The sequence below is a fragment of the Natrix helvetica genome (assembly GCF_964273705.1).
Source record: "Natrix helvetica genome assembly, chromosome: 6".
Classification (NCBI taxonomy): Eukaryota; Metazoa; Chordata; class Lepidosauria; order Squamata; family Natricidae; genus Natrix; species Natrix helvetica.
Genome location: NC_138553.1, coordinates 72,716,646 through 72,738,118, shown reverse-complemented (window position 1 = coordinate 72,738,118; position 21,473 = coordinate 72,716,646). Strand labels below are relative to the sequence as shown.

The 21,473-nt window shown below is 37.5% G+C and overlaps 2 protein-coding genes across 3 annotated transcripts; one reads left to right on the top strand and one right to left on the bottom strand.

Moving 5' to 3' along the window:
* Window positions 1–5,828: 5,828 nt before the first annotated feature.
* ALG10 (ALG10 alpha-1,2-glucosyltransferase) lies at window positions 5,829–12,956 on the bottom strand. The gene is made up of 3 exons (XM_081958857.1): window positions 12,662–12,956; window positions 11,516–11,710; window positions 5,829–7,991 (listed from the first exon to the last, which is right to left on the bottom strand). The coding sequence occupies exons 1-3, from the start codon at window positions 12,824–12,826 to the stop codon at window positions 6,936–6,938; spliced, it is 1,416 nt and encodes a 471-aa protein (XP_081814983.1). The 5' UTR covers window positions 12,827–12,956; the 3' UTR covers window positions 5,829–6,935.
* Window positions 12,384–20,207, top strand: TPRKB (TP53RK binding protein). 2 transcript variants are annotated; one of them, XM_081958864.1, is made up of 5 exons: window positions 12,384–12,522; window positions 17,311–17,494; window positions 17,993–18,115; window positions 19,011–19,187; window positions 19,908–20,207. In XM_081958864.1, exons 2-5 carry the CDS (start codon window positions 17,351–17,353, stop codon window positions 19,989–19,991), a joined length of 528 nt encoding a protein of 175 aa, XP_081814990.1. In that variant the 5' UTR covers window positions 12,384–12,522; window positions 17,311–17,350; the 3' UTR covers window positions 19,992–20,207. The 2 variants fall into 2 exon arrangements, with proteins under 2 accessions (XP_081814990.1, XP_081814989.1); XM_081958863.1 differs by lacking the exon at window positions 12,384–12,522 and adding an exon at window positions 12,820–12,956.
* The last annotated feature ends 1,266 nt before the right edge of the window (window positions 20,208–21,473 follow it).

Genomic DNA, 21,473 nt, shown 5'->3' with positions numbered 1-21,473 from the left:
GCGAGAACTGTTGACTGGCCCTCCTTCTTTGCTTCCATCTCCCTATCTAAAAAGATACATGCCTAAATGGAAAATGCAACATTCTGCCATTGAAATATCATTATCAATACTGCAACTATATTAGAGCTGGGAAGCAACATTTTAAAAGATCGGCTAGATGCCCTTCAGTCAATGTTTTCTAGTAATGTTTCGCATCTCGTATCTGTGAAAGAGGACTCCTTCTCAATCATACTTTGGATACAGACCACACAACTTCCTTGACCAAAGCCCCTTCCCATTCTCAAAGCTGCACCCCCTCAGGATTAGATTGTTTTGAACTGCACTGAGTCTAGTGCCAGCATTAAACTAGGCACGTCTCTGTAATTGCATGATTACAATTCATACAACTGAAGAATGAGTTGAGAGTTGTGATATTATGTCCTTTCTGAAAATTGAATGCTAAATGGCCCATATTTCCTCTAATGAATTCCTCTAATTTCCAGTAGTGTTAGTGCTCCAGTCCATTAAAAATTAATCTGAAATCCTGAGAATTAAAGGAGAGTCCTAATGCCAGAACTTCTTGACAATAGTGTCACTTTTATGGGTCTTTCTGTTCTAAATATTCTGCACCTCTTCTCAAGTTTTCCTATCACAATAGAAACAATTCTTATCTTCCTATCTTATCTCTTATCTCATAGATATATAAGATACATAAGATAAGTATATATTTATGTATGTATGTTCCAGCATAACTCTGCAGGACCTCGAGCAATTTCAACCAAACTTGGTACACAGATGACTTATCCTCTAAAAACAAATACTGGGTGGTGATGGGGAGACACCCCTGGTACATGTGTGTCTGTGTGTGTGTGTGTGTTCCAGCATAACTCTGGTATGCCTGGGCCGTTAAGGAAAGTGAGTGTGGCGTCCTTGAGCAGCAATTGTTTGAGATGTCATGGGAGGGGGAAGGGACAGCCTGGGCCCTTAAGGAGAGTGAGTATGGCGTCCTAGAGAGGCAATTGTTTGTGATGTCAGTTCCTTCCCAGCTTTCTCTGGAAAGCAAGCCATGATATTCGCCCTCCAGTGGACCAATGGGGAAGCACCTGATGGATTTGGGGCTAAGTGCCAGGATTGTAGACAGGGCGGGAAAGAGGAGCACATGAGACGGGGAAGGGAGAGGGCAAGAACAATGGGCATGGGAGTAGGGGGAAGAAAGGTCCCTGTCAATGGCTCCCTATCAGACAAACACTTCGATGTCTATAAATACCCGGGCAACGATGGGTTATCACCTAGTATTTTGTAAAAAGGAAAGAAGCCAGGATGCAGCAAACAAATTTCCAAGTGCTTAGAATATTATCTTGTTAGAAAACTGATGACTTTACATACCACTTTCCCTGTCTCAGCCCGTATTATCACAAAAGTATACGAAGATATTTTTTTACAATAAAGAATACTTGCTTGTAGGTACATCAGCCAACTCTGTCCTTATGTCATAAAACATTTGCTGTGGCCAGCTGTTGATGTTTGTACAGTATGTAATTCAATATGGGCGACTTCAAGGCACATACATTTTTGAATATCTCCCTGTATTTTTAAAGAACTTTCCCAATAAATGCAATACAGATATCTAGTAAGAAAATATACCTGAAACAATGACCCAAGGAGTCATAGATTGTCTAATTTTATTTCTAAATATATTCTGGAGCAAATCAATTGGAAATAAAAAAAAAGAAATTACAAAAACGATTCTGCAAACCAAACAGCTCTCCAAATAAAATCTGGTGTTTTTAAAGAACATTTTTTTTCTTAACATGTCTATTGAAAGAGAAAGAAATGTTAGTTACAGAGATTATTCTTGGGGTTCTCAGGTTTTAAATTATATGGTGAAATAAAACCAATTATTTTCATGGGCAACTTTTCAGGCAGTTGTGGGTAAAATCATACTAATAAGCCAAAGTCATAGAAATACAGGTAGTTAAAAATACATCTGAATATGGGGGCAATACTGCTAGTGTTTCATAGACTTTGCCGATTATATTTAATATTGAAACAATCCAGCCATGAGAATTGTGATTTTTATAGAAATATTAAGACACCTAATTAATAAAAAGGAATCCGTTGTGGTGCTAATGGAGTGTGAAATCCTGTTAATAATATTCTATTATTAATCCTGCTCCCATATGCAATCCAAAAAAGTGAAGAAAAAAAAACATTCATTTGGCAATTCTGCAGCATGCAAACAAAAATGCTCACATCAAAGCAAAAGGGATATTTTACTTAAACAAGACAAAATTCTAGATGCACCAGTATTTTAAAGGAAAATGCATGCACATATCACAATAGTAACACATGGTACAAGAAAATTAGAATTAAAAAGCATTTCTTGAAAATAGACAGACGTTTTATATTCTTTTAAATAACAGGAGAAATAATTTGGCAAGTGAACAGAATAAATACAGTGATAAATTTATACTTCTCTTCAGTGCTATTTCAATAACAGGGACATTGAATTAACCTACTTACGTACTTTTTTTCCCAACAGGCATCACCAATCTTGTAGTTATTTACAATTCTATACCATCAACAAATTCTGATGGGTTCCTACTGGTTTCAACCGGTTTGGCTGAACTTTTTCCACCTCTTGGGCATTTTTAATTGTTAATTTTAATTTTTAAATTTTAACTGTCATTGGGGTTTTAATTGTCTTAAAGTACTGTAATTTATTTATTTATTTTCCACCTCCTCCATATTATATTGTTGTGACTGTTGCTGTTGTACGTCGCCCCGAGTCCCTGGGGGGAGAAGGGGCGACTAAGAAGTCAAATTAAATAATAAATAAATAATAATAACTGGTAGTGGTTTGGCGACCTGGGTTGCTGGAACTGCAGCGACCCAGGCCTGCCACGCCCTCAAACTGGTTCTCCTACGGGGCCGCCATCTTGATTTTTGATTCTGCGCATGTGCAGAGCAATTGTAATTGCACAATTTTTTTTAACTTTTGCGCATGCGAAGACCTTTTTTGTGCAAATGTGCACATGCGCGTAGCGCAAACTTTTTGCGTGCACCGAACCGGCAGTAATGCCGGGAGCAACTCAACCCTGCAGCAAATGGATTCTTTTATGCAGTAATTGTATTGGGCATTTTAGCCCTCATTTTAGTAAAAAAACACCACCAGTTTTATTACACATTTCTATCCCCTCCACTGAAAAGTCACAATAAATATAAAATCTCTGCCGTGAGGGATAAAATGCAAGTACTATAATACATCAATTTCATTGTTTATGTCTGATGTACCGCTTTGGTTAAATGCTTTTCTTTTTTTTAATGTAGAAAATCCAAATAACATTTTATGGCTTCCTATTGAATTCCATGGCTGTGTTCAGATCATTTCTGCAGGTATCTGCAGATGTGGGCTCTACAGGGCTGGGACTTATGAAGCTGTTGATGCTCTAAAAAGTTGGAAGGAGGAAGTATATACATAAAATGACAATGCAAATTCTTTCATTGCATTTGTATAACTGCCCTCTCACATACGATCCTGGGTGGCATACAATATTGTACATTTGACAATTTGAGAGGGACATTACAGTACAATTATTACTAATCCACTTCCTTTTAATCTGGAGAAAAACTGGGGAATTAAGAGATAGTATATCACAACTTCCTAACTATCATGGCAAAGGAAGAGAAAAAATATTCTTCCAAGATATTAAAAGAATATACAAGGTAAGCGTATGAATCCGTCCATCTTCTTGGCCATTATTTTTTTGTTGCTGCAATGATGCATCTTTGGTTGTATTGATGCCAGTTCAAATTTGGGCACTCAAGATATTCTGAACTGAAAGTTAAATCTACCAAAGGAAGCAGAGACTTCTCTTCTGTGTAATATAGTGGAAGGGAAAAGCTATACAAATAAAAGAGAAAGAAAGAGAGGGAGGCAGGGAGGGAAAGGGAAGGCAGACAGAGAGGCAGGCAGGAAGAGATCCTTGTGCATTTTCAAAGGTTAAAGCAATACCACTATGGCAGGGGTGTCAAACTCAAGGCCCGGTGGGCAGGATCCGGCCTGCAGGTTACTTAAGATCTGACCGAAGGGGCCACTCTGGAAACAGCAAAGGACCACGGTACTTCTGCCAACAAAACTGGGCTCTTGGCAGTGGTGGGTAACGACTGGTACGCCCCGGTACAGGCGTTAACGGTGCCTGCCGGGAGCACCAGTACCATTCCAGTATGGTGCTCCGGAGGGCCCACCTGCACTCCTTACCAGTATTTGAGCTGTTCGGGACTTTCGCACACGCACACAGAGCGTACGGCGCCTGTGCAATGATCCGCCGAGCAACTGGAGTGTCACAGAGGCATCACAGGCGGTAAGTCCGCCTGCGTGCACTGTGCATGTGTGCGCGCGTTCATGTGGTGGATGCCCGTCCCCCTTACACCGCACCGTTGCACCGGGATCCGGAACCCCCCACTGGCTCCCGGGATCGATTTTCGACTGCCACGACCTCCTGCAATCCTCTGCCAGGGAAAACGGAGCTCAGGAGGGCAGCCCTCCTGAGCTACATTTTAACTGGCAGGTAGAGGGTTGTAGGACGTGGCAGCCAAAAACGGAGCTTGGGAGCCTGTTTTCACTGGCAGAGCGTTGGGCCACCCCAGGCGCCCCCCCCAGGAGTGATGTCGAGCTGGCCATGCATATCTGGCCACGCCCTCATCTTCACCTTATTGGCCATACCCAGAAGACACACGCCTGGATGCCAAAGAGAAATACCTATTTGAGAGACCAGTCTTTCTTGACTCCAAGTGCCCCATCTGAATACAGGTGACATTTAGGATGTCAAAGGAACTGAAGGTGAAAAACCCTTGGGTTTTCCATTTTTAAAAGCACGACTGATTCCAATTTTAGAGAGTAAATATTTTAGAAAGACCCACCTATTTCAGCATTGGTCTGCTTTACAATTAAAACTAGGTGCATTTTACTACAGTAAGAGGATTGCTCCACTATATATAAAATTCCACTTTTCAAGGACCAACACCCCCCCCCGTCCAATTTTCCATTAAAATATTTTTTCTTCACATTTTGCAGGCTACTCTTCTAAAAACGTTCAGTCAAAAGCTATTAAAAATGCTGCAAATTGTACAGTAAGCGAAGCTCAACAGCGCCACCATATGAACATCATTTATCTGTGTTTATTCTTCCTAACTCCTCCAAGTAATGGTTTTAATACAGTATTTTTCTTACACAGTACATTGTTATGATTTGCCTGATTTTAAACATGCTCTCAAAAAGGGAAAGTCACCCCTGTTAGCAAGTATTTCATTTCTCAACTTTTTGTTCTTCATATTTCACAGGAAATTTAAATTTCTTTTAACTTTGTGAGCAAGTGTGATGTTTGTGATTATTTGAATTTCTTTTAACATTGTGAGCAAGTGTGATGTTTGTGAATGTTCCCCGCATAGAAAGTCTACCAAAGCCAAGTGCTATTTGTACAATTTTTAAAGGTGCACAGGGTGACAAATCTACTGACAGGCACTTTAAAATTGGTCACTTTGCAATCAAAAGAACAATTTGCAAAAGCTAAGATTTTGCACAGACAATTTTCAGTGGGAGCCTTTTCATCATGTGAGGAATTAAATCATGATAACCATGTCTATACTTCCAGTTAAGAATCATATTAAGGCTCCTTAAAGATACATTTCTAATTTCCTTATTATAAGTGTTCTATCGTTTTCCACCTCAAAACCTGTATAATTTTTCTATTACATGAGCTTGGATAATTAAGTGTATACCTATGAAGAGGGAGGAAACTTACAACTGGAAGAGTACTCTTGAACACATTTCACACAGACAGAAAAGCTAAAACAAATTCTATCATTTATTGCTTATTAACACAATTGTGTTATTTGGTTTGTGATGAAAAACCATATTTATTTTTACCTTATTCATTGCTAAGTGTTCTTATTGAGTATAGCTTTAAATATTTGTTTTCACATCTTAAGCATGCTTTATCCAAGTATTATGGCCCTTAAATATAAGGAACACTGATTTGGTTTTTATTTTTTGGCACTGAGCGTGCAAATTTATTACTAGAATGAAAAAAAATCTCAGGTTTTATTTAAAAAAAACATTTTAACTGCCATAGTTTGACATGTTGATAACAAAATCAATCAGCAGAATTGTCATCTTATATCACTGAGAACTGATATTTGGTTAATTATAATAACAGGTCCTATAAAGACTTATGATTTATGCTGAGGCTACAAATTGATTTATGTTGTCAGTATAGCAACCTGTGGTATCTAGAAATTCTTTCAGTGATTAACAAATCAAGTGTATTATACAATATTTGCCCATGATATGGGATTTAAATATGGTTCTCTAGCTCATAATCAATTTCTTCCTAACTCACACTGCAATCCTATTCATTTCTACATAGCTGCACTGATTGAAAGTTTCCTGCCAGAAAAATATCCAAGATTTCAGTCGTAAACTGAAGCACATAAGTTGCAATAAACTGATAATTGTGTGACTTTTACCTGTATCCCTCGACCCCAAACATTATAAAAAAATTGTCACTGTACATAAGCAAAAACAATATTACCCAAGCATGATAAAAAGACAGTATAATAATTGAATGACATCAAATCAATCACTTGTTACATGTGTACAGAAATACAATGAAAACAGTCAACGTTTATGATTTCTGTACCATAATTTGTATGATCAAAATGTCCATTCACATTATTTTGGGAATATGAGTAAAATTTCCCTGATCTTTTAAGAAGTAATTACTGATTACTGATACACCCTTATATAAAAACAGTAAAAAAAAACCTACACATTTCACATTTCTTCCATTACAAAAACATCCAGAATACTTTGTTTTCCTTAATGAAGTTTTCCAAAATTGTAACCTCTTTATTTGTAACAAAAAGCTCTAGAACAGGCTTTAGGAACCAAAATGTTACCACATAAATCTCTGGATTTCCTCATTATTTGGCCAGTGAAACGGTTTGTTCAAAAAGAAATAGAATGTTATTGCGTTCACCAAACTATATATAATCAACTCTAAGAAAAGTTTCAAAAGTGATGGCATAGGAACATTAAGCCTATATATAATATACGGCAAAATAAAGTAACGGAATTCGAGAAGCTTTTGCGGAACGGTGACTGCAAACAGACATACAAAATATACTAAGTTCCAGAAAACAGATTTTGACTTCAGTGCATCTGTGAAACTCCAGCCAGCAAATATATAAACTGGAACTAATATGTACTTGACAAGCTCATGTCTTTGAAAGATTTTTCTCCACACATAAAATGTGTAATGTCTGTTATCCGCAAGCAAATATTTATGGGCGTACGTAAATTTCCAGACGAGGAATAAAGAAACAATTGTGAGGACACTGTATCTCAGAAAATGGATCCTCACAGAATGGAGGAAACTGATAAATTTACCGGGCGTCACTATAAGAGGGAAGGAAAAAAAAAGACTAAAAGAAAAAAAATAAAATAGCTGAGGGAAATGCAGGCAGGCTTCGTGGCTGCTCCGGTCACCAAGAACGATGCCGCCATTGAGAACAATGAAAGCAGCAAATATCGCCACCACTGTAAGGTACGGCCATATCAAGAGAATCACATTGCTGATGTTTTTAAGAGACCTAAAGTACCCAAGGAGAAATCTCACAATCCTGATTGACTCTGAAATGATGTTTTGTGCCGGTAGGTTTTTCTTCTCTTTGCTTTTCAGTAATTCCACTTTCCAGCTTTCACTGAGCTTTTCCGCAATAACACTTCCACCACAGAAGAGGGTCCATACAATATTCGTCTGGCGAAACAGCACCCCGCAAAACCCAAGGCAGGCTGAGGTTTTATGATTGCCGTAGAGACACATTAAATAGGCAAAGAGGGTAAAAAACGTGGACCCCGTGTCAGTATAATAAAGGAATGTAAAAAAATAAAGAGTTGGAAATATTGCTAGTGTCAAAGTTGACAGGATTCTCTGGAATCCAGAGGCAGCCTAAAAGATAGGAGGGGAAAAAACAAGAACAAGAATCAGGGCTTTTGTTTCTAATAAAAAATTAAAAACAACACGGGCATATTCACTAAGAACTTGAAATAGAAATAATTTAAAACATTAGCATTAAAGCACAGCACACCACGTTAAAGTTCGTTGTTAGAAATTCAGCTCTTAAAAAAAATGTGTCGTCCAACTGATGGAGTTTTGAATAATCATAGAGTTGCATCTCATTAATTGATTATGTTTTGCCCATGGACAAAAACATTATTTGTAGAGTCAAATTTGCTTCTATGATTCACACATTGAGAAGAAGTGATTTTGCTCCTTTTACATATAAAAACAGTTTCCTTGACAAGATTAGGCTACCATTTGCAGATTTTATAATTACCATACATGTGCACCAAGTACATATTTAAAATAAAACATTTCACTCTCACACCTGTTACAGATAGTCCTCAACTTACAACAGTTCATTTAGGGATCATTCAACGGCACTGAAAAAATTGACTTATGACCATTTTTCAGCGTTACAACCTTTGTCATATCCCCCTGATCAAAATTCAGATGCCTAGCAATAGGTTCATACATTGTATGTCCATTTCTGTGTCCCAAAATCATGTAATCACCTTTTGTGACCTTCTGACAAGCAAAGTGAATGGAGAAGCCAGATTCACTAAACAACCGGCGTAACAACTTATCAACTAATGACTCACTTAACAACTGAGGCAAGAAAGGTCGTTAAATAAGGCAAAACTCACTTAACACATCTCACTTAACAGCAAAGTCTTGGCCTCAATTGTGGTTGTACGCCGAGGACTATCTGTATTTGATTATTTGCAATTTTTTTAAATAGTCAGGAACAATTAAGGAATGGAAATAAAGTTGGAGGGGAAGATCATATTAATAATAAAAGATGCAGAAGCAGGAGAAGCAGAAGAAGATGTATATTCTATTTATATGTCAAGCAAAGTAGAGGGAGACAAAAGGCTTGTCTATTTTTTGTCCAATCTGGTTGTCCAAATACTCATCACTACTACCACTATCCCAAAATGAAATGTCACCATGCCTTTTATTTATTTTATTTATTTATTTTATTGAACTTATTAGTCGCCCCCTCTCTCCACAGGGACTCGGGGCGACGTACAGAGCAATAATCAAGATAGCACCATATATCGTGCAGAGGAGGTAAAAATAAGTCCATAAATAAGCATACTTACAAAATTTAAAACCCCAAAAATATTAAACTCTAAAAACTTTAAGAAACAAAATTTCCCATTATAAAATGACCTGGGGTGGCAAGATTGTAACGTTATGCCAGGCCGGCTTGACAAAACAGGTAGGTCTTCAGCTTCATACGGAAGGAGCGAAGGTCGGTTGTTGTCCGGATGTCTGGGGGGAGGTCATTCCAAAGGGTAGGGCCCACCACAGAGAAGGCCCTACTCCTGGGCACCGCCCTCTGGCACTCTCTAGAGGACGGCACCCGGAGTAGCCCCTCTCTGTGTGAGCGAATGGGTCGCAGGGATGTATGGGGCAGGACGCGATCCCGCAGGTAACTGGGCCCTGTGCCATGGAGCGCTTTGAAGATGGTAACCAGTACCTTAAAAAACTCACTTCCCCATCATAAGATAAGATCATAAGACTGCACAGAAAAAAATGCAAAACCAGATACAAGTTTAATCAATTATTAGTAAGATTAAACTGATTTTAGTTTCTAAATGAGATAAGAGAACTAAAACCCCAAAAGTGAGATAACCCTGGGAATGAGAAACAAGCATGGCTTATTTCATAATAATACTGGCAGTCCTTGACTAACAAGTTTATTTAGTGACAGTTCAAAGTTACAACGGCACTGGAAAAAAAAAGACTTATGATCATTTTTCACACTGATGCCTGTTGCAGCATCCCCATGGTCGTGCGATTTATATTCGGATGATTGGCAGCTGTTTCTTATTTATGACAGTTGCAGTGTCCCAGGGTCATGTGATCACTTTTTGCAACCATCTGACAAGCAAAGACAGTGGGGAAGCCAGATTCACTTAACAACCATGCTACTCATTTAACAACTTCAGTGATTTGCTAACAAAATAAATGTTGGACTCAATTGTGGTCATAAGTTGAGGACTACCTGTAAAATAAAGCTGGGAACAACAGATAGTTGCAGTCATAATGTCAAGAACATGCATTTGGAATGTATGCAGAAAGGAGCCATCGAAGACGACTTCATAATTTTGTCAAATATTAGTGTTGCTTTATGTAGAGTAAAAGTGTTTTAAATATTTTATATATATATATATATATATATATATGTATGTATGTATGTATGTATGTATGTATGTATGTATGTATGTATATATATATATATATATATATATATATATATATATATATATATATATATATATATATATATATATATATATATATATATATATATATATATATATATATATATATATATATATATATATATATGGATCTATGTATGTATTGTGTCACAACCCCTGGAATGCCCAAATATGGGAGGGAGCACACTGCTTCCCTTTTCTGTCTTTCGGCTCACTCCAGGAGACCATCCAGGCAGAAAACCATCTTTTATGTTGCCTTTGTTACATTGGTGTTGCACTTGTGCTGATAAATAAATAAAGGGAGACTAGTATAGATCTATTTCAAGCTATTTAGCTCTCATCAGCTAGCCATACCCTTACTGGGAATCGAACCCAGGCTGTATTACATATTAGGCAATTGTATTAGCCACTAAGCCACAGGCTCTCCTCCTTTATCAGCTTTATTCTGCCAGGATGGTCTCCTGGAGTGAGCTGAAAGACAGAAAAGGGAAGCAGTGTGCTCCCTCCCATATTTGGGCATACCAGGGGTTGTGACACAATACATACCTATTTCCCTGGCTTAGCTGATAAAGGAGGAGAGCCTGTGGCTTAGTGGCTAATACAACTGCCTAATATGTAATACAGCCCAGGTTTGATTCCCAGTAAGGATATGGCTAGCTGATGAGAGCTAAATAGCTTGAAATAGATCTATACTAGTCTCCCTTTATTTATCAGCACATGTGCAATACATACATACATACGTATACATACATACGTATACATACATACATACATACATACATACATACATATATAAATTTAAAATATACATAAGTATTTAATACATGAACAGTGTGGCATTTGGGTATTATTAGTTTTGATACATAATAATAGTGATAATATTGGCTACATGAATACTCACATAATTATATTATAAATATTAAAACTGAAGTTATTGACATGTTAGTGTTTGCTCCACCATGTATATATAATCCTTCATCATTTAATTATTCAATATTTTCATACACGATACTAATAACAATAGTAATATTATTTAAGTATATGTAATAAAATCATCCTTCAACTTCTAATCTTTACATCTACATATTAATTTTATATCGGACTATGCATATCAATATTAACATTTAAAAAAATATTGTGTGGAGTGAAGCTATTTTAGATGCAATTTGCAGCATGTACCTTTTTATGGTGTATCCTGCAGAGAAGCAAATATAATAAATAGAAGTTTCCAATGCTGAAAAGCAGGTTAATGAATCGGAGGATTCCTGTAGAGCAAAGGATGCTTTCGGACCAACCAAAGAGCCAGCCTGCGGGCTTCAGGATTCCAACTGACAGCAAGTACAAACCAGGCAATGTGGTGATCATTGGATCCCACTATCAGAAAAAATGAAAATAAAAAAAATATTACAAACGGACAATTCCTACGTAGCCAAAAACGAAACAAGAATATATTTCAGCTCCTTGTATTCCCCCAAATTCTCCTTTGTACTCTTGAATTCTCTTCCAAATTCTAAAATATTTATTTTATTAGCATAATTTCATAAAACATTACTTTCAACTCATAGTACTAAACATAATAACATTAATAGTGGAGAGGTGGATGGATATGGATATAGAATAGAATAGAATAGGATAGAATAGAATAGAATAGAGAATATAGAGAATAGAATAGAATAGAGAATTAGAGAATTAGAAAATATAATAGAATAGAATAGAATAGAATTCTTTATTGGCCAAGTGTGATTGGACACACAAGGAATTTGTCTTTGGTGCAGATGCTCTCAGTGTGCATAAAGAAAAATAAAATAAAATACATTCATCAAGAATCATAAGATACAACACTTAGTGATAGTCAAGGTTACTAATAAGCAATCAAATTATACTAGGAAACAAATAAAACAATATAAATGTTAAAGATATAAGCAACATGATTATTATAAGTGGAAAGCGATAGGTATTAGGAAAGAGATAGGTACTAGGAAGGAAAAGAAGAATAATTGACCACTTTGGGGGATTCTGGTCTATTTAGAAAAAAAGGGAGGAGATTGTCCTCTCCTCCCTCCAACCAAACGCGCCCTTCAGATTTGGAGAACGTCAACTTCCAGCAAAAGCAATGGTGAGGGAAGATGGGATTTGTAGTCCCAAAGCATCTGAAGGCAAGAGGCTGGACCTGTGCGGTGCTTCATGTAAGCAAGGGTGGAGAAATGATAGGGAAAAGGGAGGGAGGGTCTATTTTGCGGGATATTAAGAAAGAAGGAGCCACCTTCGGCTGCCTTCGGAGCCTGCAAAGCTCCGCGCTTCGCAGGGGCCCGCCCGCCTGCCTACCTGCTGGAAGCGACCCGCGCAATAAGCTCTCGCTTGCGGGACGTGGAAGGCCTCGTCCATGTAGGCCTCCCGCTGCTGCCGGTTGAACGCCGAGAAAAGCAGGCAGGAGGCGAGGAAGGTGCAGCTGAAGGCCGCCGAGAAGCAGGAGGCCTCGGAGCGCTCCATGGCGCCGCTGCTCCCGTCCGCTTCGGCCCAGGCACCGCGCGCGAGAGCTCACGGGCGGCGCTGCCGGGAAACTGGCCGGCTGGAGGGAAGGAGGAGCCTCGGCGGGCCGCTGTTCTTGACCCGCATGCAGGTTTGTGCTGCGGCCTCCTTCCTCGGGATAGCAAAGCAGGGCGGATGTGCGCGCTTGCGTGCGCCGGCTTTTCTTTACAGCCCTGGTGCAAAATTCTCCCCGTTCCCCTTCTTAAGGGGTGAACTTGTGCGCTTTATCTGCACGCTTCTTAATGGTGCTCAAGGTCTTCGGCAGCTGTGATGGCTGGGGTGGGAGTGGGTTGTAATGTTGCCTGGAGAGCACCGTAGGGGGAGTGGGGGAAACGGTATAAAAATGCGCTTTTAAGAAAGGATCCAATGGATCAAGTGAACAGAAAAAGTGCAAACGGGTCAGGTTAGCGAAAGGCTGGGCTGAGTTGCAGCGTTGTTCCTGCTTCCGCGGATTGCATTCGACGGAGTGAAATTCAAATAAGAAGAAGAATAAATCATTGAAATGACTGCGTTTATGTAATTTATCATTTTCATTTATTTAGAATGGAGTAGAATAAAAAGTAGAGTAAGAATAGAATAGAATAGAATAATAGAATAGAATATAGAAGAATAGAATAGAATAGAATAGAACAGAACAGAATTCTTTTATTGACCAAGTGTGATAAGACAGACGAGGAATTTTGTCTTTGGTGCAGATGCTCTCAGTGTACATAAAAAGACATGAAAAGGTACATTTGTCATGAATCATAAGGTGCAACACTTAAATGTCATAGGGCACAAATAAACAATCAGGAAACGATCAATATAAATCGTAAGCATACAAGCAACAAAGTTACAGTTCTGCAGTCATCAGTGGGAGGAGATGGGGGATAGGAACGATGAGTAGATTAATAGTAATAGTAATGCAGCCTTAGTAAATAGTTTGACAGTGTTGAGGGAATTATTTGTTTAGCAGAGTGGTAGCAGTCGGGGATGGGGGGGACTGTTCTTCTGTCTGGTTGTCTTAGTGTGCAGTGCTCTATAGCATCGTTTTGAGGAGTTGAAACAATTTATGTCCAGGATGCAAGGGATCTGTGTAAATATTTTCACATGGCCTTCTTTAAACAAAATGAGCAAACGGGTCGAGGGAAAAGTGGGCTGAAGGCAGCGTTGTTCCTGTAGATTACCTTAGAAGTGAAGTTCAGATAAGAATAATAAATAATTAAAATTACTGCATTTATATAATTTATCATTTTTATCTATTTGGAATGGAATAGAATAAAAAGTAGAGCAGAGTAGGAATAGAGTAGAGTAGAAATAGAGTAGAATAGAATAGGTTGGAAGGGACCTTGGAGGTCTTCTAGTCCAACCCCCTGCTTAGGCAGGAAACCACTTCAGACAAATGGTTATCCAACATCTTAAAAACTTCCAGTGTTGGAGAATTCACAACTTCTGGTGGCAAGTTGTTCCACTGATTAATTGTTCTAACTGTCAGGAAATTTCTCCTCAGTTCTAAGTTGCTTCTCTCCTTGGTTAATTTCCACCCATTGCTTCTTGTCCTGCCCTCATGTGCTTTGGAGATTGGCTTGACTCCCTCTTCTTTGTGGCAGCCCCTGAGATATTGGAACACTGCTATCATGTTCAACCTAGTCCTTCTTTTCATTAAAGTAGACATACCCAGTTCCTGCAACCGTTCCTTATATGTTTTAGTCTCCGAATCATCTTTTTTGCTCTTCTCTGCACTTATTTGATTTTTATCTCACCAACTCAAGATAGAGACCCTAAATGATACTATGTCCTCCTCCTATTTTCCCCATAACAACAACCCTCTGAGGTATGTTGGGCTGAGAGAGAATGACTGGCCCCAAATCACCCAATTGGCTTTTTATGCCTAAGATAGGAATGGAATTCAAGGACTCCTGATTCCTAGGCCATCCCCGTAATAGAATTAAAGAGTTGGATGGGACCTCAGAAGGTCTTCTAGTTCAACCCCCTGCTCACGATAGGAGACATACCATCCCGAACAAATTGTCCAGACTCCAGACTATTCTAGAAAAGAAGTTCAGGAGTTGTGGGTGCAATGGAGCACCCACAACTCCTGAAGGCAAGCTGTTCTACACCTGTACATTTGGGATTTTTTTTCTGCCTAAATACAGATTCCTACGTTTCTCACCACCGAACTGCATCTTGTTAGATAGGGCCCAATGCCTGAGTCAAGATCTTTCTCAATCTTGAGTCTATCTTCCAAAATGTTAGCAATTTTCCCCGAATTAATATCATTTGCAAATCTGATGAGTTCCTGTTCTATCATCCTATTTAGGAATTTAGGAATCAATAACCAGTAGACCAAACTGGCTCTACTATACATTAATAAATAACATGCATTAATCAATAGATGTATTAATTAATGTATCTATTATAGAATTATAAATAATGAATATTATATAATTCAATTATAGTCTTAAATATAATTTAATGATTGTATAATATAAATATATAATTTATTGTATTATGATTCATAATGTGATTTTTATTTATATAATCGTACAAACAATATAATGTATCATAATTCTAACTATACTATATTACTTACTAGCTGATAACCCAGCATTGTCCGGGTATTTATTTATAGGGGGAAAATGTCCAGACCAAATATAATTTTTAATCTTGGATTTCCCCCCTTACCAGAGGGTGCCTCCTTGTGGAGTACTGTGAAGCCATGGCAACTCCACTGCACTGTACAGTAGAAGCCATTTTAAGATACAAAAGACTGTATCTTAACAGAAAACACACCCCGAGGGGTGTTAGGGGTTTCTTACCCCCACAGTATTTTTTTTCCAGAGAGTAAGTCATCTGTGTACCAAGTTTGTTTGAAATTGCTCAAGGCATTCCAGAGTTATGCTGGAAAACACACACACACACACACACACACACACACACACACACAGAGACAGCGATAGATGATAGATAGATAGATAGATAGATAGATAGATAGATAGATAGATAGATGATAGATAGATGATAGATAGATAGATGATAGATAGATGATAGATAGATAGATGATAGATAGATAGATAGATAGATAGATAGATAGATAGATAGATAGAAAGATAGGAAGATAGATATAGATAGATAGATAGTCCTCGACTGACAGCTATTTGTTTAGTGACCATTCAAAGTTAAAACAAAAATTATTATTAATAACATGTATTTTAGAGAAGGTTAGTGTGATTTTCCTCTGTCCACGTTAAATTTTGTTTTTCTTTTCTACTGACTTATTTTTTTTTAAATGATCACAATATAAATATTGCCATAGCCCTAACCCTCATCTAATTTTAGAACTTGCTTACTTACTTACTTCTTCCCTCCCTCCCTCTTTTAGCAAGCATCATCCACAAAACAATTTTTAAACTTAATATTTTAGAAATAATCTTGAGGGAAGATTTCTTGAATTTAGATGGGACAATGCATCCTTAAGAAACTAGATAGCTATAGAACAGGGGTGTAAAACGGGGGGACCCGCGAACCAGATACGTCACACGCAGGCCATGTCTCCCCCAGCTCCGTGAAGGCAAAATAGGTCACGATATGTCATGTGACATTGAGGTGGCGAGTTGGACACTGGTGATATAGAAAGATATACAGTAGATATTGTCCTGGAAAAAAATAGTCAGTTAACCAAAAATTAGCAGGATCTGTACCAAATGTTATGACTAAATCAACTTTTTGTCAAATGACTTTTTGTCAAATAAAGAGCATATTAAAAAACAGCTTTAACTTACTTCGTCTGTGCTATGAGAACTCACTTTGTGTAAGTCTGAATGAAGGGCTTGAAAATCTATTTTTATAAAGATGCATCTTGTAATTAATTACAACGTTGAGTGTGTTCTATTGTCATTTTGTGCGAAAGACCTTGAAGAAGAAGTGCTAATAGGAACTTTGAGGTATCCAATATATGCATGGAAGCAAATAATTTTTACACAGTCGCTACAAATGAACTCTGGATACTCAGGCAGCTGTGAAGATTAATTAAACATAAATTCGCATATATATATTTTTAAAGTGTATAATCCTACTCATATTGGCACAATTTTCGTACTTGGTGACTAATAGGCTGAGAAAAAATTCAGGAGAATAGCAATGATCTTTTCTCTGAAAAAAAATATATTCTTGAAGCTGTTCCAGTGTAAAAGCCAACATTTGTTGGAGAACAGGTAATTAGTGTAAGAACACGTTTCATAAACCTAATCAATTCTGGAACATAAACCCAGTCAGTTTAATTTTCCAGATGTTAACATTAGATAGACTACTTGCGCACTTCATAGCAATCCAGGATTGACCTGATCCCTTCTAGTCACCTCACAGAATTAATCTTTAAACTTCATTACATCTCTGTTTTCCAAATATAGAAGTTTAAATATAAACAGTTTCCAAATGTAACTCTTAAATGTTTATAAATGTTCCAGGTTTGATTAATTCAGAAGGAGCTTACTGTTCTGGTACAAGATGGAATGTTTAAGACATCGCTTAGAATTATTTCCTGACTGCCTTGTGACTCTTATCCTATTTAACGGTGTGAAAAATGCTTCTACTCTGCGGAGGAAAGCAATGGAAGGTGCTATCGATGGAGCATTAATTAATCCTTCAATGGTAAGCAACTTGTCTCCATTTTACGTATTCAGTACCGTCCAGAATACTGTTTGTAAAAAAAAATCCAGTGGGTAGAAACTTCTAAGGAGATAAATAATTTTCACCTGACTTTTTAAATTGCCTGCTCAAACTTCTGCAAGATTGTTTCTAGTGATTTTGCTTTCCTTCTTGACCCTATTGCTGTGAAAAGTGTTTTGCTGAAGTTCTTTTAAACAGCAGATAATAATGCTTAGAATAGCATTATTATTATTTTCCTAAAAGCTAAATTATAAATATTAAGAGAACTGGTAGGTGTCTATCTTTCCATGGGTAGAAATGTGATGTATAGTTTAAATTTTAATATAAATACAGAGCCTAAATGTACTATTCCATTTCATAGCTGTAAAGTAGGGGATTGCTTTCCTAAAGTATCATTTTATAAAATGACTAAAAAAAATGCAAGTAGTTGTTCTGGATTTGATACAGCAGTTGAAAACCTCATTATATTTTCTCTGGCAGGTTGTTGATCCTTTTCAGATACTAGTAGCCGCAAATAAAGCTGTTCATCTCTACAAAATTGGCAAAATGAAGACAAGAACACTTAATGCTGAAATCATATTCAACCTTTCACCGAACAATAATGTGAGATTGTTATAACTGGGGCTGAGATACTGCAGTCCCTCTGCCTTGTTTCATGCAGCTTCACACTCTGTAGACATATTCCTTTATTCTTTGGGCTATCATTTCTCTTCCACTTTGCGGGTTGGTATACTGTCAGGAGAAAAAGAGAAAGAAATGTTGAATTATAGTGAGAAAGGAAGAGAAAAAAAATAGTATAATCATAATACAAGAAGCTTCAACTACCATTGGGATTTGCTTTGTTTTATTTTTGCTAGCCTCCAGCTGCAGCTCCCCATTTTACTGGAGACCAAAGCATAATCAAAGCAGAAGAGCCATAGTAGTACAGTGATTACACTGATCCTGCCCATTGCCAGGAGTTCAATCCTGATCAGCTCAAGGCTCCCATCCTTCTGAGGTCGATAAAATGAGGCCCCAGATTATTGGGGGCAATATGCTGACTCTAATCTGCTTAGAGTGCTGTAAAGCACTATGAAGCGGTATATAAGTCTAAGCGCTATTGCTATAACTCCCCCCCCCCCAAATATTAGCCATTCTTAATTTGTACTAATGCTCTTTGTACTGTGCGGGGTTGTCAAACTCTCAGCATCACGTCATCACGTGACGTATTGTAACTTTGCTAAACCGGGCACGGGCGTAGCCGGTGCGTGATGCATCTGCTCCTCGGTCCACGAGTTTGACAGCCCTGCTGTAAATCAATATTTCAATATTTCAATATTGACTGAAAGTATTGAGCTGAAAGAAGTAAATATTAAATACCTTATTCTCGGTTAAGTGAAAATAATATGTAGATCATTGAATCTTCTAAATGGGATGGTTGTTTTTGAAGTAACGTCTAGATTAGATCAGGTCCTAATGACTATGACTAATATAAGACTGTATTCTCCTTTAATGTCAGATTACAGATGCCTTCAAAAAATTCGGCATTTCTGACAGCGACTCTGCGGTCCTCATAGTTTTGATTGAACACGAAGAGAAAACTGTGAACCTGAACAATGTAATAAGTGAAGTAGACGGGCAGCAAGTTTCCATAGCTCATCTCTCTGAAATAAGTGACATACAAAAAATTAAGAAGGTTTGTTTCAGCTTCTCTTGAGTAAGAAGATAGAGTAAACGAGCATTTAAATAAATCAAAACATTGACCTTTCAATGCAGTGTAACAGGTATTCACTTGGATATTATCATCAAACCTAGTGTAATTTTCTCTCGAATATGGATGTATAAGATTGCAAGCATATAAAAAGGGGTTTGCTTAATCTTTCACATATGTACCATACCTTTCCCCACCCCCCTAAAATCTGGATTGATTTCAGTTGCCTGAAAATCTAAATGTTAATGTAGCAAAGCCTTTTCCTAACTTCCAGCTGCATATTTGGAGAGTGGCAGAACGAGGAAAACTGATGTAACATAAAAGATGTAAATGTCATAACACAACCTATAAACTAGGGGTAAGCAACTTGTAAGCTGTTAAGTGTCATGTCTCCTGTGCTACTGAAATCCAGAGGAAGATCATATTAGTACACTGAACTGAATTTCTGGCTTTTATCTGAACTTCTCCTACATTTTCAGAAGAGGTTTCTTGGGATATTTTCTTTTATTCTGTGCCTCCATGGCCACCCCATCAGTACGCCTTTCAGGGCAACTCTGAAGTGTAAAACTGCCAGTGGTATCTGGTCTCCAGGCATTGAGCAGATGACACACACACCCCTTCAAACCATTTTAAACAAACCAAAATAAATACTTTGTAGAATTCATGCTGTCTCTTGAGAAAGTCACCATTCTGTTATCTTTGCAGGTATATAAGCTCACTCCACAAGAAGAAAAAATAGGCACCCTGCTGGATGGCATCATTTGCAGAATGGCAACCAAAGAAATATGACTGCATTAGAACGACAGCTGTTTGATACTGAAAGAAATTTTATTTAAATTTTCTTTCCTCTCTTGTTATGTCGGCATTAAATGTATTTTGGAATCTCTGATTTGATCTGAAGCACAATTTTATTCCATGTAGCAGAATGATGCCGTTTTTTAAAGCGCTCTGCTGCCAGCAATTAATGATTGTCAAATGTAAATATTAAATTTTAAAATTGCAGAATTCTGAGGCCATTTCCCTGCTTTGCATGTCGTCATGATTCTTTGACTCACCTTCTCAATTTTTTCTGGGAAACACAGAGCAATGAGTAAAATTGCAACAAATTTTCAATAGAATTCTTTAGCAATGAAAAAAAAGGGAACTTAAGGTAATTCTGTACTGATTCCCTGCTTTCATCTCATTTCAGTCTAATGAATGTCTCATAGAATTTATACTCTGTTGCTCCAAATAGATTGTTTCCATGTGAGTTTTTTTTTTTAAATTTAATTAATTAACTTTTTAATTGGGAGTTCTCCTGCCCTTGGTCAAACTTTGTATCTTGAGGTTATCATCTCTTCTTTGATCAGATGGACCCAAAAGAGATAAATTCCACTTTGCTGTAACCCTAATTTTATTTTTTCTATAGTCTTATTGCAGCTGTTCCATCTTACTGTTTCAGCCAAACATAACCTGTATAGCATAGCCATGTTACTAGATCATAAGTCATTCTGTTGTCTTTTTCCATTTGGGGAAGCCTCTTATGATTGTTTTTGTTGCAAAAAAATGCCCTTTTTTTCTGGAAAATTGATGACTTGTTATTTTTCTTCGGATGGTCATGGGAATGTACTTCTTCCCAAGCTTTCTGAAAATCACCCACAGCTGGTTTCTTGTTATTAGTAAGCTAGAAAATGCAGGCTGAACCAGGGTCAATTCACCTCTCAATGTATTCCACCACTAAGGGTAAAATTGACGAAGCATTCTCCCAGGGAACAACAAAGTCACAGCGCATTGGTTTATGTTAACTGCACGCGAGAGATTTTTCATTTATGTTCAAAAAAGGACATGATTTAAATCTACCTGCTCGCCACCAGTTAATGATACCAAAAATAGAAGCTTCATTTCAGCCAGCAAAACGAATGATATATTCCATGTGCCATTTGTTTTGTCAGGGAATGAAAACAAATCTTTAATTTTCCATGATAAAATGTGCTACCAAGGCTGAGCTGTGTTCAAAGCTCTATATCCTTTTCTCATCCATTTCTAGTTATCATTCTTTTCCTCAACAAGCTTTTTTTTAAAAAAAACCTGTAAAACCAATCAAACTTTTGCTATTCCATGTTGTCTAATCCTTCATAAGAAAATAGTGTAGATATAATCTTAATGCAGTAGAACGTAAGTAGTAAGAAAGTAGTAAGGTGCTAGGTTAGAACCACCGAGACACAAGTTCAAATCCACTATTGGAAAACTGGGTAATACACAATTTTATTTTGTGCTAATAAAGGGCAGGAT